The following is a 13,316-nucleotide window of genomic DNA, read 5'->3' on the forward strand; positions in this document are numbered from 1 at the left end:
ACATGTGATCCTTTGTGACTAGCTTCTATCACTTGGCGTAATGTTTTCAAAGTTCATCTAAGCGGTGGCATGTTAGTACTTCCTGTTTACGACCCAATGAGCTTCCATTGTGTGGCTATACCACGTTTTATTTATCGCTATGAAGTTTTATTGGCATATGAAAGTAGGTAGTTGAGTGGTACTGCCAGCTTAAGTCTAAAGTTACTTTAAACCCACGTAGGAACACAGTAGAAGGATATCCTCACATTTCAAGCTTTGAATGACTGTTTTATGCCTTAGCCTGCTATATCAACTAAATAGCAAATCTTTCGGCTTCAGTAAAAATTTTGTTCATATATTCGATACAAAATTCAATTCAAGGGATAAATATATATTGGAAAGGACTATTTTGTTATACTTACTTGAGTTCAAGAATATTTTTCCATATATAACACTTTCCTCTGTAAGTGTTCTCACCTTGAGCCTGAGATTCAGAGGCTTCCTTCACTTGTCTGAACCTTGAAGGCATGTTTTATCTATTGTAATATATATTTGAGAATTAGCGAGTCCTATGAAGACTCATTTTCCATACTTTCCATTCTTACGTTCAGCAACTTGAAGGGAGGGTTTTTAATGTGCTCATTGTTTTTGAGCACTCTATGATCATTTAGTTTTTTCCTGGTGTCCTTGGTTAATAACTCAGTCTAGTATTATTCCCAGAGTTCATGAAGCTAATAGATTAGCCACTTTAAAAACACGCTGAAGTTTGACCCAGGTGGGTGGCAGAGGGAAGCTCTCCATGTCTGTGTTCAGGCCATGCTGTCCTGGCTTCTGATTTGGAGGCATATTTAGTTAATATTAGTTAGATTCCACTGGGATTACGGGAGACCCAGCTTGCAACACTGTTTTCAATTAATGAAAGAGTAGAGAGAGTTGCATTGGTTTGTGTCTCCCTCAAAAAACAGAATTCCTGACTCTAGTGACGTATGTGATCCTTGGGGGATATTTCAGGCAAGTGGTAAAGGAATTAATTATTGTTTTGTTCTTCTCTGGGGGCCCTAATTAGCTTTTCTTGTCTGCATACGTTCATGTCTTTCTGCTTGAAGTCACTGACCTGAGCTCATGGTCACCCCTTCCTTGAGACTATGAATCTTTGGCAAGGTGCCAGTTCCTTATAAAGAGACAGATATTGGTGAACCTTAAGGTAAATCTTAAAAAAAAAAAAGTTACAATGATAAACTGTAAAAAAGAATGAATGGCCCAAAGGGGAAACTAACACAAAAATTTTAAAGTTTCTCTGCCAGTTAAATAACAGTAAATACATTTTTTTCTAACATAATGATCAAATACTACTTTGATATTGAAGAAGCATTTCAAATATAATTTTTGTGATACATTTAGTTTTCTTCAGTCCTTTATTTCACCAACAGCAGAGTCACATCATAAGATTTTGAGCAAATCATTGAGCCTCTCAGCCTCAGTTACTCATCTGTAAAATGGGGGGATGATTCTTGCCTCAGAATTGATTTTGAGATTGTAATTAGAGAACATTTAGGAAAATTCTTTGTTGCTGAGCCAGAGCACCAGGCCCGGCACATAATAGAACTCCCATCAATGTTTGTTTCTTTTTTTTAACATAAAGGCAATATTTAATTAAAGTAAGGTGAACAGGCTGGTTTTTTGTTTGCTTTTTGGGTTTTTTTGGTGGGACATTGTGTTAACCAACAGGCATACATTAGAAATATCCAGTTGTCCATTTCATCAGTTCTTTTACTGAGTCACCCTGGACAGATAAAGAAGAATGATATATGCACACACACATTTTTAAAAAAATTTCCACTGTAAAAGCTGTAGGGCAAAATGGGTTATTAAGAAGTTTGAATATTGTGTGCTTATTTACAAAGTAAACATGGGACATTTATAACATGGCTCTTTTTATCTCTGTGTTTAGATATAGCAACTTTTGACAAACAATTCAGAATATTTTTGCCCTAAGGCATATAAATGGATTAACAAAGAAAAATAAGGTAGTAGAATTATATGTTTTTGACTTTAATGATTTGCTTTTTAAGCTGGAAAGTTAAGGCACATTAACCATATGTGGTGAGTAATAATGATTCTTGCCTGGAGTATCTTAGGATCCTTCTTTGCAATATCAGAAAAAAAAGGAAAGGCTTCTGCTTTTTTCTGTAAGCTACAAGAAAAGGATTACAAGTGAGTGAAACCCACATTGTAGTAAGTCTCACTGTAATAATATGGAGATAATTTGGTGTTAGAAAATGGGCTCTTGCCTGTTTGTTCAGAGCAGGTTGCATCTTGCACTGGGTGGGAAGAATGCTGATGGAGTAGCTTTTTGCTGTTGATGCCCTCTTTCAAGAAGCACAGGAGTGAAAAATATGATTAGGCTTACATGGTCATCTTTGAGCAAGTTCAGCTGCTGTTTTTGACCCTCATTCATTCATCAACTCTTGCAATAACTGAGTGCCTCTTAGGAGCCTTTAGTGGTACTTGAGGAAATATTCACAGATCCAAGCCCTCATGAGATTGAGAGGGAGTGTGAAACACAATTGCCCAGTAACAGCATGTGCTGTAATGAAAGGCTAGAGTGAAGGGACCTTCTTGTATTCCTTCTGATGGAGCTCCAGCTGCTGCCGCCACTGAGGGAGGTGGAGGCATTGAATACTTTGCTTCCTTCTTTTCTCCCTTCCTCAACCCTTCTTCCCATTCATGAATTCCAGCCTTCCCCTCCCAGCGCCAAAATGTGAACCTCGGTTCCCTAAGACTTGAACTCTTATAGGATGCATCCCCAACTGCAGCACTTCTGGTTGACATTCCAGAGGCTTCTACCTATCCCTTCCTACTCCCTCTCTTTCCCTTTCCCTGCCTCCCTGCTCCCAGGGTTCCCTGAGTGTGTTCAGGCTTACTTAAGTTTGAAGAGTGGGAGAAATTGAGTAGAAGCTGTGCTTTTGTTACAGGGTTCAGGACTGAGGTGGATGTAACTACCCCTCCCACCTATAGTTAGAATATAGTTTCTAGAAGCATCCTTATAAGGAGAGGTGGCTTACAAAAATCCTGTTGAAATTTAATATGAGTGTGTGCTGAGTCTACAAAACAATTCAAATGGAAATGATAATCTTTAAGTGTTTTGTCTTTCAACCCATGAATGTGGTATGTCTTGATTTATTTGGGTCTTTATTTAATATTGCTCAGTAAGCTTTATATTTCTCCCTATGAGGTTGTAAGTTTCTTTGTCAGATATATTTTGAGATTATTGATACTTCTTATTTGTCAAATACATTTTGTACATATTTTTAAAATTATATTTTAAATTTAGTTTGTTGATCATATATGCAAAGTCTCCCCTCAAAAAAAAAAAGATAGTTTAGTTCTTTTGTCCCCGAGACCCATCATTTGAAATGATAATTGTATCTGTCATGGTCTATTAAGATATTTTATTTATTTATATACATACCCCTTTCAACTTAGCAACCCTACTCCTAGGACTTTATCCAACAGAAATAAAAAGCCATTGTTTTTAAGGATATGTGTCCATGATGTTTACTGCAGCATTGTTTGTGAGGACAAAAAAATGGAAATAGAGTGAATACCCATGAATATGGAAATGATTGAATACATTAGGTGCTAGCCACACAAAGGAATATTATGTAGCCATTAAATGGAAACCAATGAGAGCTAGTCCAGTAAATATGGAGTGATTTTCATAACGTATTTATTGAGAGAGAAAAAGAAGAGGAGGAAAAGTATCTTTTATGATCCATTTTTTTATAAAAATCACACCCCAGTATATATGTATATATATACATAATCATGTGTGTCTAGTGGTAAGAATTTAGAGAAAAATGTGTACATGGGTAAAATATGTAAATGTTATAGTTGCTAGCATGGAGGAGGGTGGGATGCTGTGGCTGGTGGAGGAGGTGGGAAGTGTAGCTTAAGCGTATCACTATTTTTATGGGCTTTTATGGGCTGGGCTGGACATCTCACTTAAATAATAATATTGTTTTAATGGAAAGAATGTGTTCCAAAAAGCTGAAACACAGGGTTCTGTATTAATGGAGACTGGTGACATAATTACCAAACACTAACTGATTATTCAAATCATATTGATATTTTAGTGAAATGGGCAATTTGTGTTTCTCTTAAAAGCAGTCCAGTTTTCACTTATGTTTTCAGAAAAATAGCTTCATTTCCTCAGCAAAGTCCAGCAAGCAGCAGGGTGGGCAGGCAGGGAGCGTGCACACACACGCGCGCATGCACACAGAGACTTACGTGCACACATACACACGCATACACACGTGCAAGCGTGCGTGCCCACACACAGTCTGCAGGGTGGAGCCATCACTGGATCGCAGGCTTTCTGAGGAATTGTTTCCATCACAGCGAGGTAAACCTTTGAGTGAAGAGACTCAGAGAAGATTTCCTTCCCTTACCACAATTTTTAAGGAAATGAGAGTGAGGACCAGAGAAGTGAGATGACTTGGCTGAGGTCACATGGTTACTTAGAAGCCAAGTAAGGAACCTGGACCCCAAAGTCTCATGGATTCCAAGTCCCAATTTATAAAGTAGACGCAGCCCACACCCTCTAGACGACCCCCCCTGCCCTGTGTGTTTCCAGGTAGAAATTGTTTAGAGTGAGGAAACAACCTATTGAATTTAAGATGATAAAAGGATATAGTGCCTGGCAGGCAGGCAGCTAATAATATGGCTAAACATAGATACCAAGAAATTGTCACCTATCTGCCCATACCCGGTTTTTGGTCCTTGATATAAATGAGTAGTCTTGCTGGTTTGTTGTGAAATGATTATGCTCAGTCAGTAAGTGGAGAATGGAGAGTATTGCATGCAGGCCTGTGAGCTTTGGATTTCAAGTAGCACTGTAAAACCCTTACTGATTTGTAGTTAATAAATAGTTATTGTGCAATGGCGCATTCGAGCGATTTTGGTAAAAAGTGCACTTGAAAGAAAATCCTCCTAACTGTTTTCAGCAGATGCACTTTATCACATACACAAAGATAAATGTGCTCAAAGGGCGTGAGAACATCCCCGGGCTGAATAATTATTCTGCTTATCCTTTCCCAGCTGCTTAGTGAACTGTGTTATTCAAATGGCTGATGGTGATTTCCAGATTACGTTTTGGCAAAATGCTGGTTCCTCTTTATCAAGGATTTTAGGTTGTTGTTTATTGAAAAGTCATTTTGCAGCATGAGGCATATCTCACTGTAATCCCTCCCCCTTTATGGAATAAATGTTCAGGAACATTAATTAGTTGCCAATTATGTGATAGGCACTGTTTTAGAAGCTGGGAATTCATAGAAATAAGATAGGAATTCACAATTAGTGGGCAGGACAGAAATGCTAAAAAAATTTTTTTTGAAGGTGGAAAATTATATGCAAAGGACTTCCAGGAGTGTGGGGGGTTGGTATTACTACCGGCTTCTCAGAGGAGGAGACTGTGAGTTGGGGCCTTGCAGAATGCATAGGAGTTCTCAGGTCCTGTGCTAGGAGGGGTGTTGGGAGGAGAGGGCTCTGTGGCAAAGAGAAGCATGAAGTCCTGGGAATGTCTCAAGCCTGGCCAGTCTAAGGAAGGACGAGTATGCCTGGAAGGAGGGTATGTGGTGGGAGAGCCAAGGGCACATGGAAATCAGGCTTGAGAAGTGGGTAGGGGAAGATCTTAAAAGGTTTTGTTTACCATTTCGAGGAGTTTGCTTGTCCCATGAAGGATGGGTACCCACCTAATGATGGGAGTGTTGCGGCCAGGCGTGCTTCTTACAAGACTGACTCTGGCGACAGATGAGGTGCTACTAGGGTCAGGGAGCCTGGAGGGGAAACACCGATTCCTTCACTACCCAGAGGATAGGCTAATTTCTGTTTGTGTGTTCTTAATTGTTCTTAAGAAAAAGCATACACAGTCAGTAAAAAAAGTTTTGGGAGCTTGGACATGAAGGATATTCCAAAATGGGCTACTAGGGCTCATATGATCAGAAGGAATATGAAATGTTTGAGTTAGAAGGCTTTGAAATTTTAATATTTAAAAAAATATGTACTTAGAAACTGGGGATTCATTTCTTGGAATTGGTCCCTTTTCTAGATTTATAATATTGTTTATCCTTGTAGGTCATACTCTCTGGAATCATAGGATTAACAACTTGGAAACGGCCTATGATACTCCTGGTATGTACTGATCTTACAAATTGTTACCCTCTGTAAGATGTGCTATCTATGAAGTCTGTTGAAATAGACCATTGAAGAAATACTAAAGCTTCCTTGTTCACTAAAAAAAAGAAGTTAACGGTGGACAGTGTTCGAAGTCAGATGTTCTCATAACAGTAAAAGTAAGATGATAATTTTTGATTCACTTTAAGCTTCTGGTATAATCAATGCTATATGTGTGTTTCTAGTTCCAGGATTAGGTCTATTGTAAACATTTTACAAAAGCAGAGCAAAGCAAAACAAAACAAAAAACATTTTCCTATGGTTATTTTAAGTATATACGAATGTGGAGGGAATAATATAATGAACTCCCTGTACCATCCAGCTTCAACAGTTACCAACTCTTAGCCAATCTTGTCCAGTTAGATTGGACACCCATTACCTCCTACCCACCATATTCTTTTTTCCTCTACATTCTTTCAAAGCAAATCTCAGATTAAATCATGAATGTGTAATTTTTTTATTGTTACAATGCTTTGGTTGGACAATCTCAGAATTTCCTTGCTTAGATTTTCTATATTCTCTCTTTATCATACCTATATTATATTTTCATGGTAGTAGAGACATATATTGGTGACTTTAGCCTTTTTTTTAGTTATTGAGGTAAAGTTCATATAATATAAAATTAAACATTTTAAAGTGGACAATTCAATGGATTTAGTACATCCCAGAGTTCACCCTTTGTGTGTATTTCTTTGTCCTTTTGATTCAGGGAATACTATAAGAAATAGACAATTGCCAACGGAATAGTCAGCTTTCAAGGGTGACGTAGAGGACCTAGGAAATTTGATTTGAAGTATGCTTAAAATTTTTTTCTGTATAATATCTCTTCTTATGATTTTTTCCCCATATATTTTGAAATAGAGTTAAATAATATTCTGAAATCATTCTGTATATATAAGTTAACAGTTCATCTTAAATAGACCACTGTTTGCTAGGTGATGGCTAATACATACAAAACTAGTTAAATTCTTAAATACAAGAGGAAGCACATTTTAGAATATAGTCAGAATAATGGAGCCCAATACTGTGTTGATGGTCTTGAAAAACTAAAGAGTTTTCAGACCCACAAAACAACATAGGCAACATTTTACAAGCCCATTAATTATTACAATTGGTGAAACTCCATTAGTATTTCTGGAAGGAGTAAATTATTGGTACAGCATTTTGAAATGCTAGAGAGCAGGATAGGAGAAAATGTGGCTTTGGATGAATTTTATGACCTGTGTTACAAGTGCCTGGGGTCCATTTGGTAACAACTTTCTAGGTTTGTGGTCTCTGCAGAAAAATTTTTGATGGTGTTCAGCATTTATACTATTTGGTTATAGGAGTCATCTTTGCACTGTCTTTTTCCATTGGGTCAGTATTGAAATGCACAGTAATACGAACCTCAGGTATCTGAATGAAATTAAAATTAGAAGACTCTCTAATGCTATTTATACTTTAAAATTTCCAAATGGTGAAGAGAATATGAGTGCTTGTTCTAATGAACTGTGCTGTATACCAGAAACTAACATAACATTGTAAATCAACTATACCTAAAGAAAGAAAAAAAAAAAGAGGGAGGAGGGTATAGCTCAGTGGTAGAGCATGTCGTGTGCCTAGGTTCAATCCTCAGTACCTCTGTTTAAAAAAATAAATAATAAACCCCAGATTACCTCCCCCTATTAAAAAAAAGTAAAAAAAAAATTATGTTTGAGAAAGAAAAAAGTCTACCTTTTAAGACTTTTTTTCTTTAACATTGTTTTCTTTTGGAAAGGTTCCTTATAAATTTATGTGAGCTTTAAATGAAAATGACTTTAATAAAAATACATTTTTCATCTTTCTTGATAAGTATATGTACTTTGTCACAAAGTTGTAACCAGTTTGTACACACCATGTTGTGCTCTGCTTTTTCTGTTAAATGTTGAATTAAGTTCATGTCAGTAGATATTATGTTCCCCTGTATGAGGAGTCCACATGCCCATCACTTAAAATTGCTAAGTAGCACTTTGTCATATTTCTGTATTACCGTCACTTATAAGCCTGTTGGACATTAGAGCTTCTATATTTTGACTGTTACGAAGGATATATTTAGAAGGGCATGTAGTGATCATTTTGAAGTGCTAATTAACATCAACTTATAAAGAAGATAAGTTAATTGTGATAGGAATTGTGCAAGGGAAAACATTCTGAGTATATCAATAGGTCATTTGAGCTTCAGTCAGTATCATAAAGAAAAAAACGGTCCGCGGGAGTCTCAGTAGTATAGCACTATAACCTGTGCCAAGTGCTTTTGTTATGTTAAAAAGTGACAGGAAAGACTCCAGTGCACCAGTGAGACACTCTGGGTTGAGTCCTAGCTCTTCCGAGGAAGAGCTGTCACTCTGCGAGTGCCTTAGCGTTTCTGAGTCTAGTTGTCTTTTGTGAACAGAGACGATAATCTAGTGACTCCACGGGGTGGCCCTAGCACCCCTGCCCCCCACCCTCAGTGGATACTCTACCTTTTTTTTTTTTTCCCCATCGCCATCCCCCTTCCCAAGTTTAGGGAATGTGCCATGGGATGATTTGGGTGGGAGGCTGTGTTCCCTTAGAGAAGCCAGAAGCGCCCTCTGTGTTTTCACAGACCTGGGCTGGGCTGGTCAGAGTGGCAGCCCTACCCACCTTCACGTCGCATCCTCCACCCACTGGGGCACCTTCTCACTCTGCCCAGCCCGGCAGTCCTTGACAAACCAAGACCTTCTTCCCCTAGCTCTTTGCTGGGCTGCCTCCTTCCCTACTGGGTCTCAGCGCAACAGTCATTCCCCAAGGGAGAGCTCCCCTGACCACCCTGATTGCAGTGGCCCCTCGTCCCTGCCCCTCCCCGGGTTCCGGCACTGAATACCCGCTTCTCGGTCTGTCAGTGGCCTGGGTGCTTTCCATTGACTGCTCCCCGCCTGTGTCCCTGGTACTTGGTCAGTCTGTGAGGACAGGGGTCTCTCCCCAGGACCACTGTGCTTAAGACACACTTACTTTTGAACAGTGGAGTTAATTTGGCAACCAATAAGAAATTTACGTCCTGGGCAAGTTCTCAAACCTTCTCTTCAACTTTTGTCTTAAATTTTTCACACTTGTTTTTGTTCTCTCGTATTTATATTTACCCCCTTTTAGCTTCTGGGTGGTTAGGGAGTATTTTGGTGGTGGAGTTTGGGAGGGGATGTTTGGTCTTTTCAGGGACTTTCGAGAGGCAAGCTGTTCTCATTTTGAGTCGTTGGGTGCCCATGGGTCTAGGACACTTGAACACTTCCTTTTGAGAGCCATTTACATTTGTGCTCCCTCTTTGTGATTGTTTCGGTGATTACATCAGGTTTATATGGTTTTGAACAAAGAAGGGTCAGTTTGACCTAGTTCCTTCAAGCTCAAGTTTTCACGGAAACTCAGAGTTGGAAGCTTTCATTCACTGGGTCCTCTTCCTTATAGTGATAAAATACTCAGGTGTCCAGAACAAAAATAATAATGTTGAGAAATAAATTGTGGATGTTTGTGGCTATTTTTGGCTACAGCAGGGATTAAGGTAGGGGGTGTGTGTGTGTGCATGCCCTTGTGTGTGTTGTGTGTGGGTATGTGTGTAGTATTTGGTCAAAAAATACTTGTTACTTTCCATCAAGAGCCAACATTTTCCATTTTAAGTGAATGTTCGTATTTCTTCTAGATATCATTCCTTTTTCATTCTAACAGAGTGTTTTAGATGTGTTTAGAAATCAGACTCAGTGCCAGGAATGACCTCAAAGATTGCCTTGCCTAGGCACCTCCGTTAGAAAATGGAATTGTCTGGATAAGGTGTTTTTCTTTGGTGGCACATTTGGTAAGAATTGCCGCTATGAAAGCCCAGCCGGGCGTTCTGCCTACAAGTTTGGCTGCTTATGAGGTGGTAATTTGAGCTATTGTTCTTTTTATTCATCTTGTCAGTTTGGGACAGATTGGATGAATATGACCTTCAAACTGAAAAGTGGACAGCTTTATTTTTTAGCACCGAGAGTGAAAGTTCTTCCCTTTGATATTCTGGGGTCACATATGTGGTTTATTCTCAACTGAGGGTCCTGTTGATTTGAACCCTAGGCCAAGAATAGAAGAGGTAAATGAATTGACTGTCTTTAGAAAATGATCCATCCAGTTTCTCTTCTGACTTCAAGATTATAGTATTTAGGGTAAAGCCTCATTAGCCAAAGAGACTCAAAAATGGTGTCAGCAAGATACACAGACATTTTATTCCTTCTCAACTAACAGTCAGGTAGGCTAGGCTGGCAAAGTGGTTCTGCTCCATGAAGCCATTTGGGGTTCCTGGTTCTTTCCACCTTAATGTGCCTGGAGGGGAGGGTTTTGGAACATCCAGACACTGTCAAAAGAGACTGAGGAATTATTAGCCTTACCAGATAGTCGGAAATACCTAGATGCAGGTTAGATGGTGGTCCTTTCATTCCTGATGAGCAGGAGGGGGCAGGATAATGCCCATTTTGGGAATCTGCACATTTATCAAGGGAGCCCTGAAGCTCTGGCTGGTGCAGTCTGGTATATTTCATGGTTGTCAGTAGTTTGGAGTGAACTCCCTGGTTTGAGAGTTCAAGGAACCTGCATTTCAATGCCCACACGTTACCACTAATTATCAGATGATCTTGGGGAAATCTCTTGATTTCTACGTCTATGAAATGAGGGGCTTAGAGCAGAACAATCTTTTTAAGAGCCCTTCTAACTCTCATATTATAGGTTTCCAGAATTCTCTTTAGTTACCTGGATGGTGTTTAAACTTTAGATGAGCATTTTCAGCAGGCCATTATAAGCTCCCCATGTATAAACTGAAATATTATGATTATTTCACTCTTGTTTTTTTAAGGAATAAAAATGGAGGGCTGTCCTCACTCTTCAGAATTATTAATAATACTCTTTTGCACATATATAATGCATGAGAATTTATCAGTTTCTTTCATATACCTTTCTTGTGTGATTTATATGGCAGGTATTTTATAGATTTATTTTACAGATAAGGGACCAGGGACCCAGAAGTTAATTGGCTTGTCCAGATCACAAACAGATGAACTATTACTAGAAAGAAGCTAGGAACTTTGACTCCTAGTCCATTGCTTGTTTCATTGTACCACTCCATCACTTCCTCCACTGGCAAATTGGTAGGTACTTCTCTGTGGTCAACGATGGTGTGTGTGTGTGTGTGTGTGTGTATAAAGTAATTTAGTTACTTTCTTATTTATGACTGTCCAATTTTTTTCCAGTTCTAAAATGGCAGAAGCTTCAGGAATGTTGTCCTTGATTTAAAAGAGCCAGAGGCAGAAATGAACAAGGTGATGGAAGGTCCAGTTTTGAGTCTTGGTTCTGTCACTTTCAATCAGTGAGTGGCCAAGGAAATTATCTACTCAGTTTCCTCATTTGTACAATAGGAAAGGACCCATCCCTCAGGACTGTAGTGAGGAACAAAAGAAACAAACACATTAAAACTGTAAAATGTAAAATGGGATCTAGGGCGAGGCAAGCGCATTATATTTTATTTTTCGTCACCCACTGAGAAAACCTCCAAGAGATCTGGTCTCTCAGTTTAGTGTGTCATTAAGGAACCCATGGCAACAAAATATGTGCTTAGACAACATGAAGACACCCTGGGCTGGGTTTGGGCTTATCCGTGACCACAGTGGGTTTAGTCCAGTGACAGTAGAGCTTTCATTTCTCTGCTCTGATCACCTCTCCCAGGAAATGTACATTGGTAAAAACCTAGTGCCCTCAGAAATTGAAAGCAGTTGTGCAACTCCTTTCTGGGTGGAATCAAGGCCTTGCTTTGCAAAATGACCTAAGCCATTTGGGCATGCTCATTATTAGTAGGTTTAGTTTGATAGCAACAGGTAATTGCCAAAGCTTTGAGTTAACCTTCTCGCCAAGTCGGTTGTTACAATGAAACTGAACCCCAGACCAAATTCTGCTATACATGCAAACACGTCGTAGCCAATAGACAAAAAAATGTTCATGCACTCTGTTCTGCAAGCTTACGGATAGAGAGCTGCAATTTTTATTGAGCTAACAGAATGTGTATGAACAATTTTTTACCTCTAGTTTTTGTTGTGCCCACTTGTCTGGAATACCACTGCTGACTCCCTGAAATCCTTCTGATCAAGCAAAGCTAAGTTTACTTGGACCTGCTGAAGTAAGGGAGGACACCTCCTTACCAGTCATTCTCAGAAGGAATGAGTCTAAGGATAATTACAGGGCTTTAGGACCCTGGCTGGGTGATTTTAAGGTGAGTCTTGCAAGATAAGAAATTGACTGGGTTTGGGCAGAACCTATAAGATATAGCTTTGGATTGGTGGGCAAATGACGGGCAGGGCCTGGAAGCAAGACTTGATGGTAAGCTGTTAGTTTTGATAAGTTGGTCACAGCCTTACCTTTCGAGGAGCAAGTGTTTCCTGGAGGAAGTAGCTAAGTTATCTTTGCTTGTTTTCAGTATTGTTTACTGTAGGGTCAGAAGCCTATGGCCAGCACCAGAATTAATTAACACAGGGACTGGAAATTATGTTGGTTTTAGTTGTCATCACAAATTTCACAGAGGACCCATTTTTAACGTCCATCATGCTAATTAAGAAAGCTAATAATTTCATCAGTTGGACAACTTATTTCCATTGTCACTCTGCTAATTTAGCAAAGCTGCTTGGATGTTGTTGGGAGACAAAGATACACGCAGCAGCTTCTGGAGTACAGCTTTTTCATAAATGTTGGCTAAGTTTTCTGGAATATGAATTCTTGGTTGTCCTAAGGATGTAGCTTGGACCAGTATGTACATGACATCACACTGTCTGTGCTGAAGTATTTCTCTCTCTCTTTTTTTTTAATTGAAGTATAGTCAGTTTACAACATTGTGTTCACTTCTGGTACATAACATGAAGTTTCAATCATACATATATATATTCATTTTCATGTTCTTTTTCATTGTAGGTTACTACAAGATAATGAATATAGTTCCCTGTGCTATATAGTAGAAAACTTGTTGTTTTGCTATTTTATATATAGTAGTTAGTATCTGCAAACCTCGAACTCCCAGTTTATCCCTTCCCACCCTCTCCCTGCTCTGGTAACCATAGGTTTCTTTTCTG

At 39.0% G+C, this 13,316-nt stretch overlaps 1 protein-coding gene across 6 annotated transcripts in view; it reads left to right on the forward strand.

Annotated features, from left to right (window-relative positions):
• FAM189A2 (family with sequence similarity 189 member A2) overlaps positions 1-13,316 on the forward strand; it is an 81,800-nt gene that overhangs the window by 27,706 nt on the left and 40,778 nt on the right. For all 6 annotated transcript variants that reach the window (XR_004319241.1, XM_014565244.2, XM_032477795.1 and 3 more), the window contains one exon: positions 6,115-6,171. Coding sequence is in view for 5 of the 6 variants with exons in the window: in XM_014565244.2 (XP_014420730.2) it covers positions 6,115-6,171 (57 nt within the window). In the remaining variant the exon portion in view is untranslated. The remainder of the gene's footprint in view (positions 1-6,114; positions 6,172-13,316) is intronic.

This window comes from Camelus ferus, chromosome 4, assembly GCF_009834535.1.
Source record: "Camelus ferus isolate YT-003-E chromosome 4, BCGSAC_Cfer_1.0, whole genome shotgun sequence".
Classification (NCBI taxonomy): domain Eukaryota; kingdom Metazoa; phylum Chordata; class Mammalia; order Artiodactyla; family Camelidae; genus Camelus; species Camelus ferus.